General features: G+C 48.9%; 4 protein-coding genes across 10 annotated transcripts; 1 reads left to right on the forward strand and 3 right to left on the reverse strand.

Annotated features, from left to right (window-relative positions):
• Positions 1–733: 733 nt before the first annotated feature.
• On the reverse strand, positions 734–15,472 carry ano9b (anoctamin 9b). Of its 2 annotated transcripts, XM_030377996.1 has the most exons (25): positions 15,233–15,472; positions 14,510–14,569; positions 12,799–12,933; positions 12,547–12,686; positions 12,060–12,109; positions 11,800–11,817; positions 11,257–11,315; positions 11,041–11,120; positions 10,345–10,479; positions 10,002–10,095; positions 9,105–9,165; positions 8,846–8,928; positions 8,379–8,483; positions 7,964–8,128; positions 7,231–7,267; positions 6,888–6,999; positions 6,636–6,693; positions 6,278–6,375; positions 5,854–6,050; positions 4,287–4,439; positions 3,755–3,899; positions 2,911–3,030; positions 2,403–2,496; positions 2,092–2,204; positions 734–1,605 (listed from the first exon to the last, which is right to left on the reverse strand). In XM_030377996.1, the coding sequence occupies exons 1-25, from the start codon at positions 15,251–15,253 to the stop codon at positions 1,506–1,508; spliced, it is 2,433 nt and encodes an 810-aa protein (XP_030233856.1). In that variant the 5' UTR covers positions 15,254–15,472; the 3' UTR covers positions 734–1,505. The 2 variants fall into 2 exon arrangements, with proteins under 2 accessions (XP_030233856.1, XP_030233857.1); XM_030377997.1 differs by lacking the exon at positions 11,800–11,817.
• A 1,321-nt stretch (positions 15,473–16,793) lies between these two features.
• On the reverse strand, positions 16,794–19,980 carry tssc4 (tumor suppressing subtransferable candidate 4). Of its 6 annotated transcripts, none has more exons than XM_030376988.1 (4): positions 19,868–19,980; positions 19,254–19,342; positions 18,586–18,641; positions 16,794–18,365 (listed from the first exon to the last, which is right to left on the reverse strand). In XM_030376988.1, exon 4 carries the CDS (start codon positions 18,336–18,338, stop codon positions 17,187–17,189), a length of 1,152 nt encoding a protein of 383 aa, XP_030232848.1. In that variant the 5' UTR covers positions 18,339–18,365; positions 18,586–18,641; positions 19,254–19,342; positions 19,868–19,980; the 3' UTR covers positions 16,794–17,186. The 6 variants fall into 6 exon arrangements, with proteins under 6 accessions (XP_030232848.1, XP_030232850.1, XP_030232847.1 ...); XM_030376990.1 differs by having other exon boundaries at positions 19,237–19,342; XM_030376987.1 differs by having other exon boundaries at positions 19,212–19,342.
• On the forward strand, positions 19,959–22,151 carry znf414 (zinc finger protein 414). The gene is made up of 5 exons (XM_030376984.1): positions 19,959–20,089; positions 20,162–20,272; positions 20,392–20,497; positions 20,593–21,332; positions 21,561–22,151. The coding sequence occupies exons 1-5, from the start codon at positions 20,053–20,055 to the stop codon at positions 21,698–21,700; spliced, it is 1,134 nt and encodes a 377-aa protein (XP_030232844.1). The 5' UTR covers positions 19,959–20,052; the 3' UTR covers positions 21,701–22,151.
• Positions 22,135–26,854, reverse strand: mtch2 (mitochondrial carrier homolog 2). The gene is made up of 13 exons (XM_030376991.1): positions 26,690–26,854; positions 25,794–25,878; positions 25,607–25,713; positions 24,933–24,959; positions 24,638–24,694; positions 24,321–24,378; positions 24,022–24,073; positions 23,847–23,906; positions 23,613–23,706; positions 23,478–23,525; positions 23,309–23,376; positions 23,147–23,222; positions 22,135–22,908 (listed from the first exon to the last, which is right to left on the reverse strand). Exons 1-13 carry the CDS (start codon positions 26,774–26,776, stop codon positions 22,822–22,824), a joined length of 906 nt encoding a protein of 301 aa, XP_030232851.1. The 5' UTR covers positions 26,777–26,854; the 3' UTR covers positions 22,135–22,821.
• Between the last annotated feature and the right edge of the window lie 390 nt (positions 26,855–27,244).

Raw genomic sequence — 27,244 nt, forward strand, 5'->3', positions numbered from 1 at the left:
GAACCGCTACGTGGAGGGAAGTGGCTCTGCTGGTGTACGGTAGGATGAATACACTCCCCTTTTCCTGCTGTGGACCACAGCTCCCGGGGTTACGCTCAACACAACACTGGTGTGATTTATTCAGACTTGCACCAGTTGTTTAAAGGGTCGATGTTGCAGACACTTACACTAGTGCCGCGGCCCTAGTGAGTGAGGGAGTGACTACTCATCCCCAGAGCCCATCAGACCTCTGTCAGCATGACCTCTCTCCTCAAGGGTCGTCTTGAGGAGTTTCCAAGTTTTGTAACGTCCTGTCTTGTGCATCTTAAGTAGAAAGTGAGGTATTTAATACTCATCGAACAGACACCAATTAAAAATGGGTTGTGGCCAAATATATCCATTACATTGGTTTATAATGAAACGGTCAACGTTATGAGCTTGGCAGGTGCAGATCTATTAACCACCACACGAAGGCAGCATAAACACGGTGGTTGGGAGGAGTAGCCGAATTTCAGAAGTGACAGATGAGTAGCCTGTAGCTCCCCCCTGTGGCCAAACGGATCAGCCCGGATTCAGCTGTAATACACCCAGACATCCTAGCATCTCATCGTATGCTTTTACAGGACGTTATGTGATGCATTCGTACAAATGAAGTCCATAACATACCTTTAGTGTCTAAAATATGAGTCAGGTTGTATGCATATCCATATATTGAATTATTCCTCAATAAAAACATTACAGACCCATACAGGCATGTGCTGGCAGGAGTTTAATCTAAACTGGAGCAGTAAAACATGTCAAACGCTGGCAGTGCTTTAGAAAAAACAAACGGAACAAAAAACGCTGAAATCAAATGACTACAAATGTCCGAATTATATTCGCTCTCGTACAACACAACAATGACATATTTTAAAAACACTCGGCGAATCAACACTCTGCGAGAAAAAACACTGCCAAATCTGACAGTATGGCATTTAGACACAGCCGTCCATCAAGGACAACACAGCCGGTTCACATCGTATAAATACTATGAAAGTAAGAAAACAGAAGAGATACGAGGAGAGAATGCCCAGTCTATTGGTTTGGATTTCAGTACTTAGTAAAGATAAACGTGGCTCACCTAATTTACACTTTTTAAAAATAAACAAGGGGATAAATGTGTATGCTGTCGCTCTCTGGTCCCGTAGAAGAGTGTGTTAAAGATCCCGTCCAGAGGTCTCCAGCAACACAGAACCAGAGATGTTCAGAACAGCGTTTGCTCTACCTTCCAGACAGCTCGTCACCGAGTGCCATTGGGTAGAGCGGTTAGGATCCACGTTCAGAGGTTGGCCGTAGATGGAGCCTGACGGAGTGTGTGAATCATTGGCCACCAGGCGACAAGTCTGAGGAGCGTGTGAAGACGTCGTGAAGCTTTGGCTTTAAGTCTTTAAAATAATTGGTCCCTAGGCTGCAGGCTCAGAGCATCAACATCCACATCCAAGACGTCTGGTTAGGAGCGGAAAGAAACGAATACCTGACAACCAGCTTCACCAAATCAGTTCCTCTGGCTCAGCAACGGGACCCCACTGTGAGGACGTCTGTGAACGGGGGGTATTTACACCTGCTGTGGTTCTGCTTCTCCTCTGGCTGGAATAGAAAACAAGAGAATGAACGACGCAGACAGACATCAACGTACAAACACGTAGATCACCTGACCCAGCCTGGGGGGACCAGGAACTCCCCTCAACGCAACCCTCCAACACTCGGCCCGCTGAATGAATACCTGCACTGAAGTGTAACGTATGAATATATGAATGTATGAATGAATGCCATTTCATCCTTTCCTCCAGAGCCTCTAAGAAAGGCCCAGAGTGTTGGCCCCAGTGGGATTGAACCTCTCACTCTGGCTCATTGGGCTAGACGAGTGTTCATCTGGATTCATGCTTACATCATTCATAATTCATCGGGGGAAATTAGATCCCTGTTCCCCGATATACTTGATCACTTGGCCACTCTATACTGACCTGTTTGTAAGCTTCAATACTGAATAAACTACAGTTCAGTGTGAAGCATTCTTCATCACTTTACCCTTCCGATCATATGTCATATGTTGACTCTCCCTCTGTCTCTTACCGGAGCTCCTCCTTCAGCCTCTTCTGCTTGTCCAACAGTCGCTGGTTCTTCACCTGCAGCGGGTTGTTGGGTACGAACCAGGCAGCGATGAACTTACACACCACCAGCACGTGCTGTGGGGCGACAGGAAGTGAATTAACCAACAGGAAGTGAGTGAACCAACAGACTGTGTGGACCCCAGAGGTTCTTTAACGACAGTTCACTTGCCCACTGAACTGATGCCAGACTGTGCCTCCACACAAATGACTCGATGGTGACAGAGTTGGTTAATGCATGGTTAATATTAATGCTCAGTACGTATATGGACTCACCTCGAAGAGGATGATGAAGGCAAAGCGCACAGCCAGTATGAGCCAGAACTGGGAGGTCAGAGTGTAGTCTTCATGGTGCCTGTAGTCCCTATAGCTGCACACACACACACACACACACACACACACACACACACACACACACACACACACACACACACACACACACACACACACACACACACACACACACACACACACACACACACACACACACACACACACACACACACACACACACACACACAATTATAACTCTAAACAAGGCGCTTAACCACACAGACCGCCACCGCAGTGAAGTGTGCGTTACCATTATAGCTCCAGGCACTCAGACCAGTGGCTTTACACAGAGCAGACCAGTCGGTCCACAGAGCAGACCAGTGGGTCCACAGAGCAGACCAGTGTGTCTACACAGAGCAGACCAGTGTGCCCACACAGAGCAGACCAGTGGCTCCAGAGAGAGCAGACCAGTGGCTCCACAGAGAGCACCACTCCACTGTGGGAGACAGACCTGCACTGCGTGACGTTGAGGCCGTCGGTCATCAGCTGGGCGGTGATGAAGTCCTTCCGGACCAACGTCTCGTTGAGGTTGGCCGTGGACAGCGTGTTCCTGATGTAGCCCTTCATGCAGCTGGGCCGGGAGAACCAGTGAACAGAACCAGTTAGCAGAGCCAGTGGACAGGACCAGTGAACAGAACCAGTGAAGGGAACCAGTTAGCAGCACCATTTAACAGAACCAGTGAACAGAACCAGTTAAACCAGGGGGACCCACCTGGGGTCCCCTGATTGCCGACGGGGTCGCCGGAGATTGCTGAAATGATCTTTGGATATTAGATGTTTCTTTTTTATAAAAAGGTCTCTTGGACGGCCTATATAGTCGCAGAAATCACTTAATGCGCAGTCAGGCGATGAGATTACGTCTACCAGGACACTGATATTACTGGTAGCAGATCTTTGGGAAAAAAATATTTGTGAGGAGGTTGGTACCCGAATTCGTAGCTACATGGTAACTAGCACAACGTACTGTGTGTTGATACCGTTGTTAGCTCAGGGCCCGTAGCAATAACTCGATTCTAACTAGCACAACGTACTGTTGGCACCGTTGTTGGCTAAGGCCCCTTAGCAGTAGCTAGATGCTAACTAGCACAATGTACTTTGTGTTGGCACTGTTGCTAGCTAAGGCCCCTTAGCAGTAGCTAAATGCTAACTAGCACAACATACTTTGTGTTGGCACTGTTGTTAGCTAAGGCCCCGTAGCAGTAGCTAGATGCTAACTGGCACAGCGTACTTTGTGTTGGCACTGTTGTTAGCTAAGGCGCTGTAGCAGTAGCTAGATGCTAACTAGCACAACGTACTTTGTGTAGACCCCGCTGACAGCACAGGGCCCGTAGTAGTAGCGGTACAGCAGGCGGGGGATGAAGTCGGAGGAGATCCCGATGACCAGGCCGTTGGCGATCACCGCCAGCACCCCAATGGCCTCCAGCACGTTGGTCCAGATACCTGCAGGGAAACCACACACACACACACACACACACACACACACACACACACACACACACACACACACACACACATGAAGTAAAGGCACTCTTGCACACGCACACGCACGCACACGCACACACACACGCACACGCACAGTCACCCAGTCAACCAGTCTCACAGTCAGATAGTCACCCCGTCACACTGTCTCTCAGTCACAGGCACACGGTCACATCATCATACAGTCACCCACTCACCCAGTCACCCACTCACCAAGTCACCCAGTCACCCGGTCACCCGGTCACCCAGTCACCCAGTCACCCAGTCACCCAGTCACCCAGTCACTCAGTCACCCAGTCACCCAGTCACCCAGTCACTCAGTCACAGACTCTTGGAGCAGGGCCTCACCGATGTCGTTGGTTTTCTTGGGGACCAGCCGGCGCTCGAGGCTGATCATCTTGATGGCGTCCAGACGGATCTCAAAGATGTTGTTGAGGAGAGCGAGGAGGGGAGCGAGGGGGAAGGCCGCCACAAAGATGGTGGTGAAGCTAAACTGGACCACTGGAGGAGGGAGACGCCCACAGAGTCTATGTGTTAGAGTATAATAGAGGAGAGGAAGGGCAGTAATAGAGGACAGAGGACAGCAGTAATAGAGGACAGAGGACAGCAGTAATAGAGAGGAGAGGACAGCAGTAATAGAGAGGAGAGGACAGCAGTAATAGAGAGGAGAGGACAGCAGTAATAGAGAGGAGAGGAAGGGCAGTAATAGAGGACAGAGGACAGCAGTAATAGAGGACAGAGGACAGCAGTAATAGAGAGGAGAGGACAGCAGTAATAGAGAGGAGAGGACAGCAGTAATAGAGAGGAGAGGACAGCAGTAATAGAGAGGAGAGGAAGGGCAGTAATAGAGGACAGAGGACAGCAGTAATAGAGGACAGAGGACAGCAGTAATAGAGAGGAGAGGACAGCAGTAATAGAGAGGAGAGGACAGCAGTAATAGAGGACAGAGGACAGCAGTAATAGAGGACAGAGGACAGCAGTAATAGAGGACAGAGGACAGCAGTAATAGAGAGGAGAGGACAGCAGTAATAGAGGAGAGGACAGCTGTAATAGAGGACAGAGGACAGCAGTAATAGAGAGGAGAGGACAGCAGTAATAGAGAGGAGAGGACAGCTGTAATAGAGGACAGAGGACAGCAGTAATAGAGAGGAGAGGACAGCAGTAATAGAGAGGAGAGGACAGCAGTAATAGAGAGGAGAGGACAGCAGTAATAGAGGACAGAGGACAGCAGTAATAGAGGACAGAGGACAGCAGTAATAGAGAGGAGAGGACAGCAGTAATAGAGAGGAGAGGACAGCAGTAATAGAGGACAGAGGACAGCAGTAATAGAGAGGAGAGGACAGCAGTAATATAGAGGACAGAGGACAGCAGTAATAGAGAGGAGAGGACAGCAGTAATAGAGAGGAGAGGACAGCAGTAATAGAGGACAGAGGACAGCAGTAATAGAGGACAGAGGACAGCAGTAATAGAGAGGAGAGGACAGCAGTAATAGAGGACAGAGGACAGCAGTAATAGAGAGGAGAGGACAGCAGTAATAGAGAGTAGAGGACAGCAGTAATAGAGAGGAGAGGACAGCAGTAATAGAGGACAGAGGACAGCAGTAATAGAGAGGAGAGGACAGCAGTAATAGAGGACAGAGGACAGCAGTAATAGAGGACAGAGGACAGCAGTAATAGAGAGGAGAGGACAGCAGTAATAGAGAGTAGAGGACAGCAGTAATAGAGAGGAGAGGACAGCAGTAATAGAGGACAGAGGACAGCAGTAATAGAGAGGAGAGGACAGCAGTAATAGAGGACAGAGGACAGCAGTAATAGAGAGGAGAGGACAGCAGTAATAGAGGACAGAGGACAGCAGTAATAGAGAGGAGAGGACAGCAGTAATAGAGAGGAGAGGACAGTGAGTCAGGAGGCCACACCCATCTCCAGGAACTCGTTGAAGAGGCTGAAGGCGTTTGTGTCGGCCAGGTGGTAGTTGAGCAGCCAGTTCCGTAGCTTGCAGACGTCACACGGCTCCACGCAGCCGCTCTCGTCGCGACACGTCTTCCTGTAGCAGTGCCCGCACTTCCTCTCCATCCTCTTTGCCTTCCTCCTCAGGAAGAACTGCTTACACCAGCTGAGGGCCAGAAGACACCGGCTCAGTCCCCCTTCACCTCATCCCTGGCCCCTGACCCTTGACCCCTAACCCCTGACCCTTAACCCCTCACCCCTGACCTCTCAACCCTGACCCCTAACCCAGGGTAGCCAGACCTACCCTGACCAGAGATCACAAACTGAGATCTAAGGTCGGTAGGTAGTATTTTACAGTGTGCGTGGGGAAGCTGGGTGTGGTGAACCACTCACGGCACAATGAATTCAAAGACGTTGTTGAGCGTCTGCTTGAGCACCATGACGACGGCCATCTGGATGAAGAGGTCCGTCAGACACCCACTGGGGTGGCACTGGAGGGGTGGGTTAGAGACAAGGGAGCGTCAGACACCCACTGGGGTGGCACTGGAGGACAAGGGAGCGTCTCAAAAGTGTACTCCAGTACTGACAGATAACATGGGTATAACACTGTTTCTCATTGACAGTAAATCAAATCAATACATCTGACACTACAATTAGGACTATGGACATATTGTTCTGCTCCTCATCTATCTATAAATGTATTTAATAACAAAAGAGTCTCTTCAGGTGTGACTCTAAAGGCGTTGTTCACCTCCTCCAGCCTCCAGCGCCCGGCCACACGGACGTAGCTCCCCGGGTACCCGTTGATCCTGAGGAGGAACGGGTAGGTGAGACAAGTGTTGTTCCCCCCCATGACCCGGGTAAGACCCCCTCATGACCCCTCCATCCAGACCTCGACACACACACACACACACACACACACACACACACACACACACACACACACACACACACACACACACACACACACACACACACACACACACACACACACACACACTACCTGCCCATGAAGAAGGCCACGTAGAACAGGGAGGAGAACAGCGTGAAGAACTGGAAGGTGAACATCTTCACGGTGAAGCTCCTCTCCGTGGCCGTAGACGAGCGCGTTTTCTCTGCGGAAGGATCGGAATATACGGACTGAACGCTTTCTGATTCTCTCCTGTATTAACATCCGCACCGCAGTAGAATTGCACTTCTTCAAAAGAAGACGTTTTGTCCTAATAATTAGTTCATATCATATAATCATCACCCATTCATCCTTTCATATTTTCCATTACAAAATAATACCTACATTCCTGATTTATTGGTATGGATTATACATCTGTTCTTCTCATGTGTCTTACCTAGGTCACACAGCTTGAGGGCCACCCATCGGTTGACCTGTTCAGAGAGGGGTCAAAGGCTCAAAGGGTCAAAGGCTCAAAGGGTCAATCTCCAGGCCACTGTTAGGAGGTCGGGTCAGATAGGGCAGGTAGGCCCTTTAGCATCTCTGTAGGACTACAACAGGAGTCTTCCACAACACGGAGTGTGGCTCTGCTCCTCTCACCATGCTAATGACGCCCCGACAGACGGCCTAACAGCAACATGATTGGCCAAGACAAATATGAAGCAGAAGAAAGTGACCCGTCCTGTTGGGCCAGGTCTGACCCCATCTGCCCATCGTAGTCTGACCAGTGGGGTCAGACCACAACAGCTCTGGGGTCTATGAAGGGACTTGAGCAGGGAGCAGCGTCTTACTGGGTCGAGGTCTGGATGGAGGGGTCCTGAGGGGGGTCTTACCCGGGTCATGAGGGGGTCTTACCCGGGTCATGAGGGGGTCTTACCCGGGTCATGAGAAGGTCTTACCCGGGTCATGAGGGGGTCTTACCCGGGTCATGAGAGGGTCTTACCCGGGTCATGAGGGGGTCTTACCCGGGTCATGAGAAGGTCTTACCCGGTTATTATCTGGATGGGGGATACTGAGAGGGTCATACTCGAGTCATGATGGGGGGCTCCTGAGTGGGTCTTACCCGGGTCATGATGTCTGGGAGGGGGTCTTACCCGGGTCATGAGGGTGGGGTTCTGAGGGGCTCTTACCCGGGTCATGATCTGGATGGTGAGGTAGTGCAGTACGGCCCCCAGCAGCACGGCCACCGTGTTGGCGTGGTCCCGGATGAACTCCCAGCTGCCCTCCGACAGCAGCGGGGCCGCCACCACGCGGAAGACCACGATGGCATGGGCGATCCCGATGATCACCACCAGCTGGACACACGCACACACACACACACACACACACACACACACACACACACACACACACACACACACACACACACACACACACACACACACACACACACACACACACACACACACACACACACACACACAGTGAGTGAGAGAGTGAGTGAGTGAGTGAGTGAGTGAGTGAGTGAGTGAGTGAGTGAGTGAGTGAGTGAGTGAGTGAGTTAGTGAGTGAGTGAGTGAGTGAGCGAGCGAGCGAGCGCCTCACCATCAGGGTCACGAGGATCAACACCAGCATGCTGCGGAGGTAGGAGTGCCTGAAGTGTTTGGGTTTACAGTCCTGGTCGTTGACGATGTCCAGGATCAGCTCCTCCTGGGGAACAGGTCAGCCCCAGGTCAGAGGTCAGAGGTGAGGGCCAGTTCTGTCCCCACTACACCAGCTCAGAGTTTAAACGCCTTCATCCGTCTCTATGCCGGAAGCCCAGACTCAATCCGGCGTAAGAAAAGGTGTCCTTTAGGTGTCCATTCCAAGGGTAATCTTAAACAACATAGCGTGGACACGGCCACAGTGTGGTAGGTGCGAGTGTGGGGGTCAGATAGGTCACATAGGTTTAGGATAGGTCAGATGGGTCAGAGATGTCAGAGAGGTTTAGGATAGGTCAGAGAGGTCAGAGAGGTCAAATAGGTCAGATAGGTTTAGGATAGGAAGCCAGTGGGAGTGTTCAGACCGCCTACCTCCTCCTCACACCAGTCGTAGACCTTCCACTTGGACACGTGTTTGGCCCGCTGCCTCTTCCACAGCTCCAGGAACAGGGTGGCTGATGGGAACAAGACGCTCAAATAGACGGACTACAAGATGGAGGACATCAAAGCGCCACACTGGGCAGTTTATGTGAAAACACAGAAATTACGATTTCATTTTGAGTATAATCGGCCATGAAATCGGCCCGATTGTAATCTAAGTGTAGAGTGTTGATAACGGGGTCATTCTCACCCCATATGGCCATGGACATGGCGAAGGCCACCGTGGCCTCATTGTCAAAAAGATGGCTGACCTGGTATACCGAGGGGCAAACGTATGCTTTGTCAATATCCTGGTTTTACTGAGCTGCATATTATACCTCAACTATTGTGATGCGATGTAGAAAAAAAGAGAAAAAAAAAAAGAAAGAAACAGGGCAACAAAACGTATCCCAATCTAATTTTTTTTTTCTCTTGTTTACTTTTTTTCTCTCGTTGTTAAATAGGGCGTATTAATCGACTCAGAGTCATCAGGGACGTCGTTAGACTTATTTTGCGGGGTTTAAGCTGTTCAGAAGCCCCCCCTAGAAATGAGCATAATTATTGTCAAGGAAATTGTAACATGCCTGCGCTTAACATAATAAGCCAGACTATGAGTTGAAATAAATACTTATACAATTAGAAGTTGTCTTTAATTTGGATTAAAATTGTTTCAGAGAGCGCATTGATGGATACATTTTTCTAACCTATTTTCCTTGAACTCACCCCAATATGTAGACTTAAATCATACCAACTCTTACCTTTGTTTAGCTTATTTATATTTTTTAAAAGGAGGACATCCTGAAGACTCAGAAGAGGGAAGCAGGAGGCGTTAAGGCAAGTAAAGAAAAGAGAGTGAGCCAGACAACAGGCCCTGATAGATGCTCTGCTATACTCTATACTGTAATAAACGATGAATTAAAGAACCGCTTAAACGATGTGATGAAAAAATGTCACGTGCGCATGCATTTCGGAAACTGCTAGGGGCTAAGCCCCCCTAGCTTCTAAATCCTGGTGACGTCCCTGAGAGTCATCCTCTCATTGATTTATGCGCTACATGAAGCACACACGGTTCTGCTGTGTTGAGGTTGTTGGGACACGCTGGGCTCACCTTGGCGTACGCACACGTGTCCGACAGGTTCCAAACCGGGCACCTCTTGTCACAGCGCGGGCACATAATGATGTCAGACTCACACACCTCCTTACTGAAAGAAACCAGCAGAGGGAGCATTGAAAGGAGGAGACAGAAACAGCCTCACACCCATCAGCGTGTTCCCGCTGAGGAGCGGATCTCAACAGAACGGCCCGGAAGAGCGGGCGGCAGAGAACCGCTCTCCCAAGAGCGGTTCATCACATCGTTAAGAACACTAAACTCATACATGTTTTCTGAGCCGTGATTTAGGCGGATAAGGTTTGGAAGGAGGCGTATGAACGGTCTGTCGGTGACCACCTACATGAGCGGGTTGCTGTTGAAGAAGGCCAGGCCGTACAGGAACACCAGCATCCCCAGCACGGCAGCCGGGACCAGCAGCTTGGTGTACCAGTCCAGCCACAGGTAGTACAGCGCCACCTTCTCCCCGAAGTACGCCCTGTTCAGAACACAAGCACAGCGCTGTCACCGGGAGACGTGGCCACACGCCGGGGTCCTCAGGACCAGGGAGACAACGAGAGGGGAGGGAAGACACGGGAGGGGGGGGGGGGGGGGGGGGGGGCAGGGGAGAGGGGAGGGGGAGACAGAAGTGAGGGGAGGGAAGACACGGGAGGGGGGGGGCAGGGGAGAGGGGGACAGAAGTGAGGGGAGGGAAGACACGGGAGGGGGGGGGCAGGGGAGAGGGGGACAGAAGTGAGGGGAGGGAAGACACGGGAGGGGGGGGACAGGGGAGAGGGGAGGGGGGGACAGAAGTGAGGGGAGGGAAGACACGGGAGGGGGGGGACAGGGGAGAGGGGACATAAGTTAGGGGAGGGGGGGACAGAAGTGAGGGGAGGGGGAGACAGAGGAGATAAGGGGAGGGACAGGCGAGGGGGAGGGGGGGAGAGGGAAGGGGGGCACATATGAGACAGGGAAGGGGCGGAGACAGGGGGGGGGAGGGGGAGACATAGGGGAGGGGAGGGGCTGAGAGACGAGAGGGGGGAGAGGAGCGAGGACTGACTTGACTTCGCTGAACGGCTGGCGGATGAACAGGCTGGACCACCGGGCCCAGTTGGTCCTCAGTTCCTTCTGGGCCTTTTTCTGTGGAACACGGGACACATGGGGGGGGGCATTTTAATTCCAAAGCAGTGTTTTCACGTCAATATGCAAACGACGCACAGGCTTTTACACATCTGCCAAATTTTGCTGAGTCAGGTCAATCCAAGGATGCCCTCACCTCGTGGAGACAGAAGAACGTCTCAAACACATGCTGCTTCAGCAGCTCATGAAGGTCCTCTGAGAGAGAGAGAGAGAGAGAGAGAGAGAGAGAGAGAGAGAGAGAGAGAGAGAGAGAGAGAGAGAGAGAGAGAGAGAGAGAGAGAGAGAGAGAGAGAGAGAGAGAGAGAGAGAGAGAGAGAGAGAGAGAGAGAGAGAGAGAGAGAGAGAGAGAGAGAGAGAGAGAGAGAGAGAGTCATGGTCTGTCTGTTTCCTTGTCTTGTTTTGGTGTGTTACCTGTTTTACTTTGGTATCGGTCTTGTTTCTCCCCATGTCAGTTTTCCCTCCTGTGTGATTACTGCTCCCTCCCCTAATGTGTTTCAGCTTTTACTCGTTGCATGCCCTGTGTGTTTGGTATTTAAACCCTTGTCTTTCCTTTGTTCCTTGTCGGATCATTTTAGTTCGTGGTGAGTTGTGTCCTGTGTGTTACCTGTGTTACCCATGTTCCTTGCCTTTTGCTTTAATAAATTATCCTTTTATTGAACTGTCTACTATTGGGTCCTACCCGTCTGCCTGCCACCCGCTAAGAAAGAGAAAGAGAAAGAGAAAGAGAGAGGGAGAGAGAGAGAGAGAGACCCTATGACAAAACTATGCACAGTGGGGCCTAGGTATCGCCTCCTAGTGGTTGAAAGAAGTTTTTTTAAATTATGACATGTGGTCGATGTGATCAGCTCACCACAGCTAAAGGCTTTTTCAGCACCCTAAATATTTCATCCTCCTTTAGAATAAGGCAATCCAGAGCTTTTAGAGAAAACGTTTTCTTACCTCCATTATCGAGATATGTGTGATGCAGGATGTGGTGAACAATCCGGATCCTAAGGACATAATGGACATGGAGGAAGAGGGGAATAAAGTGGCCGGTCAGCACATTATTTGCTACAGGAGGGAGAGCGACTGGAGGTCTTAAACCAAAGCAACACCATCCGTCTAACGAGAGAGAGTCGCATTAGCCTCAGAGAGCTCTTGACCTGCTGCTGGTGCGTGTAGGGGTGTGTGAGTGTGTATCAGGTACATGCGTGTTGCTGTGTGTATCCATGCGTGTATGGGTGTGTGTATGAGGTACATGCGTGTAGGGCTGTGTGTATGAGGTACATGTGTGTAGGGGTGTGTGTATAAGGTACATGCGTGTCGCTGTGTGTATACGTGCGTGTAGGCTTGTGTGTATCAGGTACATGCGTGTAGCTATGTGTATCCGTGTGTGTACAACTAACGTTTGTGTAGTGTAGCTGTGTGTATCAGCCGTGGGTCGTACCGGGTGGACTGCGGGACTACCGCCTTGGGTTCTTCGATCCAGTTGCAGGCGTCAGAGACCTTGAGCAGGTACTTGTAGTCCTCAAACACCTCGTTGGGGGCCCGCAGGCCGTAGAACAACTTGTCATCATGGGGGATTTCCTGAAAGAACATGTTGACAATGTCGGATTACGTTCCCTTTATTGGGGCTGTAAAGATTAGTTGATTGATTGCTTATGTTGCCAGCACACTGAACCGTTCACTGGGAGCTCACCAGCACTTTGATGTTCTTCTTCCTCAGCATCTCGATGAAGGCCTTCTGCTTTATGGTCCTCTGGGTCTCCTTGTCCCCCTCTGCCTCCTCGTCCTTATGGCCCACCAGCACGTAGTCATAGCTCTTCTGGGGGGCCTGGCATAGGGACACAAGCATTAAGGCACTGACTAACGAAAGAAGCACTAAAGGGCTGATTATGGTCCTACGTTCATGCAACGAGGTTACGGAGCCCTTACGTCCTTGTGGACCCTCCTTGCGTTTACCGCAAGGGCCTGACGTGCGCGTTGCGCCCCCCAAAAATGTTAACCTTACGTTGAGGTCACGCAGCAGCATTGGCTGTGATTGGTCCGCTTGCTAAAACCCGACACAGAACCATAAAGGCTGAAGACTGCGTCGAAGCGACTGCGTCGAAGCAACTGCAAAGCATTGCGTTGTGCGAACGTGGAACCATAATCAGCCCTTAAGGCTCACTGAATCTAAGTACAAGCATTAAGGCTCCCTGACTCTATGGACACATTACGGCTCACTGACTCTAGGGAGGCAAGCATTAAGGCTCACTGACTAACGACACAAGCATTAAGACTCACTGACTAACGACACAAGCATTAAGGCCAACAGACTAAGTACACAAGCACTAAATCTCACTGACTATTTTATTATAAAGGTGGCTGGTACACTCATAAAACATGTTTGTTTGAGTCTGCCCTCTGGGCCATCATCATAACAAAAGCCAGAGGGAGTTGTTGATCAGGATTTAATTATGTGTACATCGCCACCTGAAATTCATGCTAAGCTATTGAGCACTGAGGCTAAATACTCAACCCACAGCCTACAAGGCAATATTCTGCTCAATGCAACCATGGGTTTGAGTGACTACGATTTTGGCTAAGCTAAGTGGTTGATCTCACTTTCGTAATCTTATGATTGCAATCCAGGTTTTAATGGATTCAGGTTTGACGAGGCGTGCTATTGAAGAGGCCATGTTTGGCAAACGACTGCAAACATCTTATCACTCTGAAATACAAATAAAGCCTCGCAGCAAGGGTTCAGGAATGCTGTCAGTACAACAACACACAACACTGACCCACACAGCACTGACCCATTACAGGTTCCTGGCCCGTCAGTCCTGCTTCCAGGGGTTAAGATCCCCTCTTTTTATGTCTGTGAGATTGGCCTATCACAGAGCGTATCTGGGTGAGCTGGTGAGCGCGGGTGGAGATAAAAGGAGTGTAGTACAATACCGCACAACTGTACACTTTCTGACAGTTGGCTTGTAAGATAAGATACGATAAACCTCTATTAATCCACTAAGTTGATTCAGGTGTTAAGCAGGTACATAGAGGGACCAATCCCAGATAACACAAATACAGTCCTATGAATGAATGAAATAAAGATCAAGTAAAACACAGAGCCGCTGATCAGGGATACCTGATCTCTGAAAAGACTGAGAGTCTGACAGGAGATGACAGTCTGTCAATATGTAAGTCTCAGTTTGTATCAATCTCTCTCTATATATATAAATAACATATCCTTGCTACTACTGGATGTTTGATACAGGATGATACATATTCATGAAAACAAACACACTACACGTGGTCAGGTATCAAATGTGATTTAAGAGACTGCTAGTTGTGTTTGGATGTCCAGGAAAGTTCATCACTGTTATAACAGTGTTATTATTTGTGTAATAGACTGATTTCAGAATGCTCACCAACACGGGCAGAAGGGGAGATTTTTGAGGGAAATCCCTGTCAAACAGCTCGATGTCCTCCTACAACACAAAAAGACCGGATTAACAATCAACACTCCGTTCTTCAGTATCACACACACACACACACACACACACACACACACACACACACACACACACACACACACACACACACACACACACACACACACACACACACACACACACACACACACACACACACACACAAACATCAACACATACACGATCGCCCACGCACACAATCACATATAAACAGGTCCTGTCTTGTCCGGAACAGAAACCTGCAAGCTATCTTACTCATCCACTCAGTCGTTGGGTTTGTAGCCTACATAAATCTAGAAATAACAGTTCATAAATGTCGTCATGAGAGATAGAATACGTGGGTGGTTTCAAGGAGGCAAAGAACAGCGAGGTTTAAAAAGGGGGCCACACATAAAGCAAAGCAGGGGCCCAGATCAGGGGCCTCTATCTGTCTGAGTAACTCAGCAGTCTCCCGTGAATGTGACTGAGAAACGGCTCTCTATGCGGGGGGGAGGGGAATATAAACGAATTAACCCCAACACTTTATAAATGGATGGCCTATAGCCTCAAGAGAAACCAAAATGAAAACTTTTAATGAGCTGAAAAAGTATGAGCAATCAACGCCAATCGGCTTTCACTATGGTTGTTTACCACAGCCTACATGACCTGTCGTCTTCTTACCTTGGCTTTTCTGCAGAACATGATGAGGGCGGATTACTCGTTACTACTGCGGAGAGAGTCCAGTCATATCCATTGGCGCACACTACTGTCGGTGTCCACTGTTCCGGAGAGACCGTCGTCCATCTGGGCCATACATCAGAACAACACCTCACAGATACTCACTTCCGCATTGTTAAGTAGTTGCAGGTAGCTTTCTGACTGTTGCTCCTCACCTGTACTCGTGTGACGTCACCCCAGGAGCACGGAGATAAAAAGGCAACTCCGACGCGTATGCCCAAATATGGCCATTCTGCACCACGCCAAGGTAAACACGCACCTAACATGTGGAAGAGCTGCAGAGAAGGCAAATTAGTTCTGGGTGGACCACTCTGATCTGCAGTAGCGCCTCATCCCACATGCAAACCAGTCTCCTGAAAGAGCATAGCGAACGGTGGCATTTGAATAACCGTATCAGCATAGATAGGCCTTTAACAACCGTACAATATAAAATAAATACAAATTAAAAAGGAAATGGCAAAACTTCGCACTCTACCAAAAAATAAACTTGAAAACTTTTACACACTACTTGTTTTAAAGACTATTTCTCTAGTTTAAAGACTAGCATTTATTTTCTTCCCCACTTGCTGTTTGTTCAGGGTAGCCTATATTGTAGGCCTTCACAAATCAGTGCTGCAGAATGTTCATATGTGCTCATCTTTTACTCCTTTCTCAATGAAACCACAGCTTTACTGGGATAGACGATATGTAGGTTTAATGGGAAAGCCGATATGTAGAGGTATATTGTGACAGACGATATGTAGAGGTTTACCGTGCATCGGGACGATATGTCGGTTTACTGGGACACTCATATCGTATCAGAACGTGACTAGAATCAGGAGTCAGTGTACAAAGGGGGACACAATGTCTGTCCAGTTTCTCTTATTTGTTGAAACATGCCAACAAACTCTAGCTCGAAGAGAAACAACGAATTGGAGAGGGAAACCCAAAATGTTAATTAGCCGGTGTACTTCTAATTTGCATCGGAGAGCGTCTGTCTAGCATGGTTTATAATAGAATAGTTCAGAGGAAACAGTTTTACTGGTCATCCCCAACTTTTTAGACTGCATGGACCCCTGACATTGATGAATTAAACAGTTTTATTATCTTTAAATAAGATGGACATTTCATTTTTTTTTATTCCACATTTCTCTTCTGTAATTTATATTCTTAATAATGTAATTTCTTTTACATTGTTCACAAAATTTTCGATAATTATATTATATATTTCCATTGGATTGTATTTGTCAGCTAATCAAACTAAATTCTGATTACTTTTCATTTCAGTTTAGTGATAGGGCATTTGTGACTTAATGAAAGGTTAAATTCCTTGCTGAATGATGATCGGAGTATCTACCGTTGATCCAACCTCAAGATTCCTTATTATGGTTTTCTCTAGCGACTAAGGAGCACAATTAAAATATCATATTCTAGGATAAGGTCAAATGTTAAATGCAACCCCGTCATTCACGTGCAGATGCTTTTTCATATTGCTAAAATGTAATCAATTCACTTTTCAAATGTCTGAAGTTCAATTTTTAATTAAAGCTAATTGTTAAATGATGTCTTTAGTTTTCTTTATAAAAAAATATAATGCAACAGGGCAGTTTAAGTACAGCTTGAAATCAGATCCATGATTCTTAATCTTAAAAATTGCAATTCAACATTTGAACAATTATGTAAAGTATTTCTGGGGTGAAATCAAAATAACTTAAAAGAAAAATCTAATTGTGTCAGCTTAGCTTGCAAAAAGCATTTTTATTATAAAAAAACTTCTGTACAGCGATACACCCCAATCAGCAGAAAGATATACAGCCCAACCATTAAGTGGTATTCTCAGGGGGTGTGCTGGGTGACAGAGCCCCCCTCAGTAGAGAGAGACCAGGAGAGACTCCCCGGGGGTCCGGTCAGCAGTCCCTCATTCATCCTCCTGCTCCGACGTCTTCCTGTAGTTCTTGCGGTGAGCCTTCCTGAAGGAGGCGAACTCTGGCGCGACTTCTGGTTCGCTCTTCTCCTCCTCCTCCTCCTCCTCCATCAGCCCTCCGCCTCCTCTCCCAGGCCCCATCTTCCTCTTCCTCTGCTCCACCTTGGGAGGCACTGCGGCCGTGCTGCAGTCCAGGTCCTCCTCCTCCTCCTCCTCCTGCAGGTGGCTCAGACCTCCCCTCCTTCCCCCCCCGTCTGGGGCCGCTCTCCCCTCGTCCCCCCGCTCCTCCCTCCCGGGGCCCCGGCCGGGCCTGGAGAAGATGATCCTGTGGGGGGAGGGCCCCACGCTGCCCTCGGGGGCCGGGGCGCAGGACGGGTCGGGGGGGACGAAGCAGGCCCCCTCGGGCCCCGGGGCCGGCTCCTGGCTCTGCTGCAGGCTGAGGAGGTACTGCAGCGCCACGCTTCGGTTGCGGCTGTCGCTGGTCTCCGCCACCTCCTCCAGGCTGTAGCGTGTCCAGCGCTCCGGGTGCAGCAGGTAGTCCGGGGCCCCTCTGCGGGCCGGGACCTGGACCGGGTCCCCGGGGCCCTCGGTAACGTGGCGCTTCCGCCCCGCCTGCGGCCCGCCGGTCTTCTTCCCGCAGCCAAGTGGCGGCGGAGGCGAGGGCCTCACGAAGACCCCGTCGACGGCGCCGTCCTGCCCCGGCTTGGGGGACGTCACCATAGCGACGCCGTCCTTGCCCGGCGGGGAGGCGGTCTCCATAGCGACGCCGTCCTTGCCCGGCGGGGAAGCGGTCTCCATAGCGACGCCGTCCTTGCCCGGCGAGGAGGTCTCCTTGGCGACGGTGTCCAGGCAGTCGAAGATGTTGCGGCTGCGGAAGGAGAAGCTGCTGTTGCCGCCCTTCAGGCTGAAGTTGCTGAGCGGTGCGGCGGGCAGCGGGCGGCCGCAGCGCACCGTCGCCACCTCCTCCTCCTCCTCCTCCTCCTCCTCGCTGGAGGAGTTCAGCTCCCTGACCTCGGCGTCCAGTGGGGGGCCGGCCCCCGGGTCCTCGGGGTCAGAGTCGCTCAGCTCCAGGTCGCCCGGCACCTTGACCACGCCCCCGCGGATCCGCGGCTCGCGGCCTCCGCCGGCAGAGAGGCGGTCACACATGGTGTCTGTTCAGCTAGGAGGCCACGCCTGAACAGGGTCAAAGGTAAGGAGTCAACGGAGGCTCCAACTTTTAACCCCCCCCCCCCACCAAGCCCAGTTCCATCTCTGAGAGTTTGTGAAATACATTTGTATATGAGCACAGAATGTCTGCCTCCTCTTAACTCTTGATAACGTTATAAACAGACTGATGGAGAATGAGACAGACCTGTCGCCGCCCGGGCCAGGTGAGCCCTGAGTCATCACTCACCTGGGAGGATCGCTCCTGAGCTGAGATCTCTGAGCAGGAAGGTGAACTGACCCAACCTGCACAATTAACAAGAACAGAAAAGTTTCTCATCGTTACTTCAGAATGTCTTTCAGCTTATAAATTCCACGTAGCAGAATTTAGTAGAAGTATTGCATATGTACATGAAGAGGGACAGTTGCAATACTGGAGGAGGTGATGAGGGTTATTATTACTATAACTACATAAAGAAAGAAATGTCCAAGAGCGCAATCTCAGACCAGCCAGCAACAATTAAAGTGGGGTCCGACAAGCCTACTGAAAGCTCACCTTGTATGAGTGCGTTATACTAATGGTACTAAATTCGTATTCAATAGTTGCATTCATCTATAGTTGCATTCATCATCTATTCATCTTATGCTAACCGTATCCAATGTTAATCCATACTTTGTTTTGTCACGTCTTGCATGAGAAACGATGTAGCGGTTTGGCACACAACAATGTCTCCATAATGACAACTCATTTCACGATAAACTACTAAACATTGACCAGAACACACCACCATTAACATGCTAATGCTGGGAGATGGTGTAAGAGGCCTACAGAGATGAACCGTGGTGCTAACTGATACTATCTCTAGTGCAGGTTACCAGAGCTGTTAAGACGGTGTCTCACTGGACTGGTGGACTCACGGGAGGGCTTATCAGGACGGAGGGACGTTTGATTTTGACGTGATAACTTCAGCACTTAGGTCCATCGCGCTAAGGTGCGATCAGAAACTCTGTGGGTGAAAAGGAGGGAAAGCCAGACTCAAATCGAATACAGAACATTAAGATTGTACATGCAAAAGTATTTTCAGTTGTGGTTCTGTATTGGGGGTACGGTCAGTTAAAATTATAGAAACATAATAACTTAAGTCCCAACGGGAATCAAGAGCAATTGAAACATGAAGGACGTAATACATGAGCGGCTTTCTGCCACCTGGACCCCTCGTGGTTACTGCAGACCTCATGGTCACACAGAGAGTTCCCAAAGACCGTCTTATATCTCATCATCCCCGTGCATTACAGGAGACTTAATAAACTAAACCTGGACGCAGGTGAAGTGGAATTATTCCAATTGAAAATGGCGTTACTGTTGTGCAGAGTGCAGCTCCGCATCATTCAACATGAACCCTTGTCCTCAAAGATCATGATCATATTATGCATTATATAAAGTGACATGCGATATCACTAGCATGCACTCATACAAACTACAAACGCTGTTTACCTAATAGAGATGAATAAAGAGCATCTTCTGAATTTACCTAAACTTTCCACCGTGGATGGCTGCTGCACACTGAAGCCGGAGGCTGCTTCCGCTTCCGGAGGACGGGATCGTAGAGGTGCGTGCGCAGTCTATTTACACTTTACCTTGTATCTCTGCTGTTGGTTTGCATGTTGCTCTTCTAAGATAAGGTTTGGATACTGCAGCAGTGTCTACTCTGCAGCGATGATGTCCACGCAAACCCTGACCCGCCATCCAGAAGGTTCGTCACATGAAACCTCTCCTAGTTGTAATGGTGTATAGCTATTGTATTCATTCCGAACTTATCTTCCAGGGAACCGACGGCTGCACTGTCCTCTCTACGGGTGCAAACGCGTTTTCACGGACACGGTGGCCCTCGAAAGTCATATCAAAGACCATGAGATTCCTGCTGAGTCTATCCCAGGTGGGAATGGGATAGTATAGATTCCTATGCACGTTGGTTGAGTTGCTGTCCGTCGAATGTTGTACATTTCCCCTCTCCCTGACACATGACGTCTGTACTCGCACCTCTCCTCCACCCAGGTAAAATTCTGCTCTGTTCCTCGATCGGCTGCAGTGACTCTTTTCCTGACATGCAACAACTGATGCAGCACATGAGGCACCATCACAAACCAAATATCTTCTTCCTGTGAGTCTATTACCCGGGCTCTAGATGCTTGCAGATCTATTATCTATATCCTCACCCTTCAGCTCTCTCTGATACTGACCCTTTCCTCTCTGCAGGTGTGAGAGCTGCCGTGCCAAACTGCGCTCGCACCGCGGTCTGCTCCTGCACCTGCACACCTGCTCCAAGGTGTCTCGGGCCAAGCTGAAGACGGAGCAGACGCAGGGCCCCCCGGCCCCCGAGGGCCCAACAGGGTACCCCGCTGCCACCGGGGAGGACTGGAGCCAGGAGCAGGGGACCCCCCAGGGAGAGTCAGCGACCGGCCACACGCAGGCCCCCTCTCACAGCCAGCAGGCCAGCGCCCCCCCCTCACACCAGAGCCCTCTCAAGGACTCTCAGGAGACACCTTCCTACCAGCAGCTCCAGAACTTCAGCCGGCCGTCTTTGACGTGTAATGATGGTGACATGCTGACCGCTGACCCGCTTCAGTTTGATGGCCAGACTGAAAACCAGGGCCAGTTCCAAGCCCAAGCACAGGGCCAGCTCCAATCTCAGTACCAGGGCCAGTTCCAAGCCCAGGGCCAGGGCCAGTTCCAAGCCCAGGGCCAGGGCCAGTTCCAAGCCCAAGCACAGGGCCAGGGTCAGTTCCAATCTCAGCACCAGGGCCAGTTCCAAGCACCACCGGAGCACCAGCCTCAGTACCAAGCCCACCCCCAGCACCAGTTCCAAGCCCCGTCGCAGCATCAGGTCCAGTTCCAAGGCCAGCCGCAGCACCAGGGCCAGGTTGAAGCCCAGCACCAGGTCCAAGCCCCGCCTCAGCCCCCCACGTCCTCTGCAGCAGTTTGGAAGAAGAATCAAGGTGACCACAGCGTCATGACTAATCACACTACCAACTGTGACCTGTTCAGATGATGTGGACCCTAACATGAAAACCCCCACTTTGCACCATTTGAAGCCAGCCAGAAATGTTAACTGCAATGTTTTGTATTTTACTAACACTAAACCTTAGAGTGAACCAACCATGCGGGTTTAGTGTTTGGGTGCTGAAGAGCATTAAAATGATTACTTGCTGTTCTTTATCCAACAGGATCGCCTGGCAATAGCCGCATCCTGTGGGAGCACACCAGGGGGCGCTACCGCTGCGTGCAGTGCAGCCTCGTCTTACCCAACCGGAAAGCGATGACCGCACACATCCACACGGAGCACAAGACCCCCGCGGAAACTTAGACCCTTAGTCATGTGACTGCTGAAGGAACGCGGGTCTCATTAGCACTACCCCCCTCTATGCTGATCTTGTCTGGAGAAATGATGGAACATGGCTTTTTTTTTAAAATATATTTTAATGTAAATACGTATAGCATTATAATTTGTCAAATGACAAGGATCCTGAAGCAAGTCCCGCCGTGTGTGGTGTAGTATAATCAGATAAAGGGTGCTTTTGGGGTAGATATCTGATTTCAGTGTGATGTGTGTTAGATGTCAGCTTTCAGTCAAATACTCTGAGAAGATCTGCTCTGTTGAAGCCAAGGGCCACAAGTTTCTTTAACCTCAGATTTTCTTGGTACCGTATAGCAATGAGGCAGTTTCTGATTCACATCAGAATGCTTCCACATTGAATGTCATCGAACACAGGAAAAAAATTACTAATAAAACGGAAGACATTTTTAAAAAAGCATAATTTTGTATTTTTATTTTGCTCATTCTGAATAAGTTCATACAAGCATTCAACTACTGTGAGAAGGCCAGGAGATATGGTCATCCATCCTCCTCTCCTGTGAGGAGCCCCCTTTATTTGAACATCCACAGAACCTTTAGCATTAACTTCACAGCCAGGGGCCAAACAGTGGTGTTTCAGGGATGACAAAAGTGTGTACATGACCACAGGAGGTCTCCGCCTATCCAATGTTACACACTAACACATGCAGAATTAGACATTGCTTTATGCAAACCAAAGCAGAAGAACCATCACATCTCGGTGGAAGGTCACGTTAAACATCGTAAAGGGAAGACCGATCACCAATCATTGGGGAGGAGACACGTATTGACCAGTCAGTGAGAGCACACGCTGTAGGAGAAACGCCTGGCAGCTTTTAACATTTAGTGCCGTTTAGGTTTTAAATTAGGTTATTCTCTATGGAAAATAATAGAAAGATGCAGCAGACCTTGATGTAAACGAATGCAACATTGTTAATTCCATAATGGCAGACATTAACACAAATAATAATAAATCAACTTCGACAAGTGCTTCGAAATATTGGTTGCCCTCAATTCAACCCCAGCTCAGGAATACGTTATCAGTTATTTTATATCAATACAATTAGAGTCTACCTGATCAGATCCTTCTAGACTTAAAAAAATCTCTTTTGGTCAATGGCATACGTCTTTCCTGCAGGAAGCTTCCGGAAAAATAGACTGTTCCCTCTGCTCATGTTGCCCTGGGGAGAGGAGAGGAGAAGGACAGTTACACCAAAAATACCCGAACACGACGAACCCAGAACATACCGTGACCACGTCAGGGTTCATGTTTATAAACACAAAGGCTGCACCAACATGGAAATGCTGTTATGTAAAGGTCATCCAACAAAGACGTATATTAAACTCAGTCTGTGTTTCTTTAATATACATCTACGTTACACACTGTCCACAGAGGGGGGGTGTGTGTGTATGTGTTACCTCTCTGCTTAGATGTCTCCAGCAGTCCACCCAGGTGGGGCAGACGGAGGCGTAGGGAGGCAGGCCACCAGCCAGCCTTGAAGAGGAGACAGAGGTTAGCAGTCACTAGGGCCGTCCAGTATGGACTCATGTGTTTCTAGGTCTTCATTTGCTACAGCTTACCCGCAGTTGTTGACCGCCATGAGGTTGGACACCAGCACGAACGGGTAGGTGAGCATACTGGCAAAGAACTGCAAGACAGCCCAAGTTGCACGATAAGTTGCAAAACATGACCACTTAATGAGGCAATTCATCACAGCTATTGTTGTTTTTCAAGACGATGGAAACATACCCCGGTCACGGCCTGGGAACAGTTCTTGATTTCTCCTGTGTGACTCATCTGCGGAGGACAGAAGAGGAACCTTAACTTTATTGAACTTCTCTAACAGTATGTAACTCTAACCTCTGCGGAGGAGAAAAGGCATACCGTATCGTCGATGGCGTACGTGTTGATGAAGTGAGCCAGCAGGTTACAGATCCACAGAGACAGGATGTCCCCCAGCAGACGAGGAATCAGCCCACTGACACAGAGAAGGCTCACGGTCAACCAAAAAAAAACATCTAAAGCCAGTAGTCTGAAACTGTTCAACAACCAAACACAGCCGATTGGAGAGTGACATGGGGCAGGTTCATACATCAAATATTAAACATGGGAACTCACGCAAAGAATCCCAGCACGCCCTCCTCTTTATAAATGGTGACGACGGAGTCAAAGACACCGCTGAGGACCACAGGGAAGACATGTTAGAGAGGACATGTTGGAGAGGACATGTTGGAGAGGACATGTTCAACCTTCTGCGCCCCCATCCCTCCTCATGAGGAGTTGTTACACGTACCTATATTTAGTTTCCCGCCCAATAAATTGGACCATGCATCGCAAAGTGATCACTGCGGAAAAGAACAGAGAGAAAAAGGTTAGCCCTAGTTTTTAGAAGGTAAGCTTCAGAAGGTTAGCTCGAATGTCCATAAGGTTAGCTTAAGAAGGCCAGCCCTAATGCTCAGAAGGTTAGCCCTAATATTCAGAAGGCATGCCCTAATGCTCAGAAGGTTCCAGTATAACGCTCAGAAGGTTCCAGTATAACGCTCAGAAGGTTCCAGTATAACGCTCAGAAGGTTCCAGTAGGGTTATCTTTACCGTGCAGGGGGTGTGTGACTACTGTGGCACAGGAGCGGGCAACCATCTCTTTTGTTGTCTGTTAGGGACAGAAATAAACATTATACTGCTATAAGACCACTCAGGCATTACTGAAACTGCAGGATATGGTGAGCATTTAAGTGACTGCTACTTTCAAAACGGTGCACCGAGGTTTCAATCACTGATCGACACAGATCTTTAATCAATTTGAGCCGTTTGTCTATTTCAATTTCCATGGAAAATACTAAACATAGAAAACTCCAGCCCTCGTTAACCCCTACGTCTACGGGGGTGAGGTGAGCCTCTGTGTTCGTTACCTCGTTGAGGACGTGTTGTAGGGACCCCCCCTCAGCCTTCTGACAGCCCCCCAGCACCTGGCAGAGAGAAGAGCACACACACCCTCAGATTAAGGCAACCACAACTTCAGATCAACACACCCACACCTTCTGATCAACACACCCACCCACTGATCAACACAACCTGGGGTCCAATCTCATCATAGCACAACACCAGCCTTTTCCCCAGTGAGCTACTTGGTAAGTTCAACCATTTTGACTTGATGTTGAGTCTACAATACATAATAATTGAATAACCATCAAGTCATTAACTTACCTCAAATTGACCTCGTTCATGGCATTTCTGGAAAAGATAAAATATTTTTACTTTTAATAGACATCACCTGGATTGACTTTTCTCCCCTTGTTCTCCGTACTGAGTTTATATACTGCCCCTGTCACTATTTTAATGCTCCCCTAGGCTCCCCTTGGTTTTAGCCTGTATGTATACGCATGTTGTTAAGCATCCTTTCCTTCAAGCATTGTCACCTTTTTTTTGTAAAGCTGCTAAATAAAAAGGCCTGACTCAAATACAAGCTCTGTCAAGCATTGAATTCAAACACATTCTACACAGCATATTTAAATATACAGGCTTTGAATATATGTACATTTGGTGGATTCTCCATCCAGACATTTTATGTGCGAGTGGTGGCAGAGTGCGGAGCCCCCACCACTGCTCCAGATAACGGGAGGACAGACTCAGTCACTCGGTCTTATGCCTTAAAGAGGACATCGCCTGCCTAAAGATTGCTTTCTACTATACAACCAAATAAACTCAAACTGTACCCAACATGACCACATCGAAGCACCAAGAGATTAAACATAGGCGACACAACTCTTCAGAGGATATCATACTGCAGTAGGACAAAATCAGGATGGTCAAGCTCAACCCTGAATGCAGATCGATGGCTGAGCTGAGGTTATATTAATGGGACGGACAGAGTGACTCACCTGCAGTATGTTGCCGTGGACCACGGTGCCGATAGTGCTGGCACAGAGCCGGGGCAGCAGCCCGTTGAACAGGCCGGCTTTGCCATCGATCTTTATGATGTGCTTTGCTGAAACAGAGAGAGAGACTCTTTAAAAGATAACGGAATGACACACACGCACAGTAACACGTGACCAGCGGGCCGCCTACCGTAAGCGAACAGTCCCGGCAGCTGGTACACTTGCCTGCGAAACAAGTTTCTTCCAAGTATTGGGGGTAGAGGCTCATGTCCGACCTGCACAGGACACACAGGTCAGTCGTTAGGACTCGACACACAGAGCAGATCGTCATCAGTGGTCACGTGTATTCCGTTAACAGTTTGGTTGTTCTGTTTGTATACAGGTGTCAACATTGTTTAAAAAACAATACAGTACTGCTATAACACCACAGAGCACTGCCATAAACACCACATAGTACTGCCATAATACCACACAGTACTGTCATAACACTACACAGTAGGGCCATAACACCACACAGTTTTGACATAATACTACACAATACTGCCACAATACCACAGTCCTACACAGTACTGCCATAATACCACACAGTACTGCCACAGTACTGCCATAATACCACACAGTACTGCCATAATACCACACAGTACTGCCATAATACCACATAGTCCTACACAGTACTGCCATAACACAACACATTAGCACCATACAGTAGTGCAACACTACACATCATTACAGTATGCAGGAGGTGCAGCGCCCCGTCTGTCCGTCTCTCTGTTGACTGTGTCTGCTCTGACCTTTGACGTTACTTAAGACTCACGCAATAACCTTACAAAGTTCACGACACACTGGGACGCCCTCCAACCCGCGTCCTCTCCGGCTGGGCCCGGTGTATCTGTGCGTGTTGTAATTGTATCTGTGTGTACTATATTTGTATTTGTATGTATTAATTTTGTATTTGTATTTCATGTATCTCAGCCCGACGGTCGGAGCTGTCAGTCAGCAGCTCGGAGGTTATCTCCACAACCTTCTCCCCTACACCTCCCGGACTCCACAATAACCCCTTCATGGTGTCCCGCCGTCGGACCCTACCTGAACCAACACCTTGATGTACATGAGCGGGTGGGAGAGGACCGTGAGTCCCGACCCCAGCAGTATCTGTCCACACGTGTCCGCCATTACTACAGAGGTCTCTCCTCCCCGCTGGAGACGCACCGGAAGTACGGAACTCTCGTCTCCTTCTGCTTCTTCTTCTCGCGTGTTTTTGCGCATGTTGGAAACGCTCCTACACCACCTGTCGATATAGTATCTAAATTAAAACGGTTTACAATAATAAATGCACAATAGTGTACAATAGTCTCTGGTATCTATGTATTACCAGTGAACACAACAATGACAACTATACATTGTTAATGCAACTTAGAGAATAATTTATATGAAAGTGATTATGGCAATAATTGGCCTTATAATCATAAGAATAATGCAGACCATTTTTGCTTTTCGTAATTTTCAAAGATAAAGTAAAGAATGATGATGTAGGGGTTCAAAGTTATGTTGAATTATCTAATAAGAAGAATATTGTAGCTCCCTCTAATATTCAAATTCAACATTCCTAATCAATTCTGATATGGTAATATTGTTAATTGT

The sequence above is a fragment of the Gadus morhua genome, chromosome 14 (assembly GCF_902167405.1).
Source record: "Gadus morhua chromosome 14, gadMor3.0, whole genome shotgun sequence".
Classification (NCBI taxonomy): Eukaryota; Metazoa; Chordata; class Actinopteri; order Gadiformes; family Gadidae; genus Gadus; species Gadus morhua.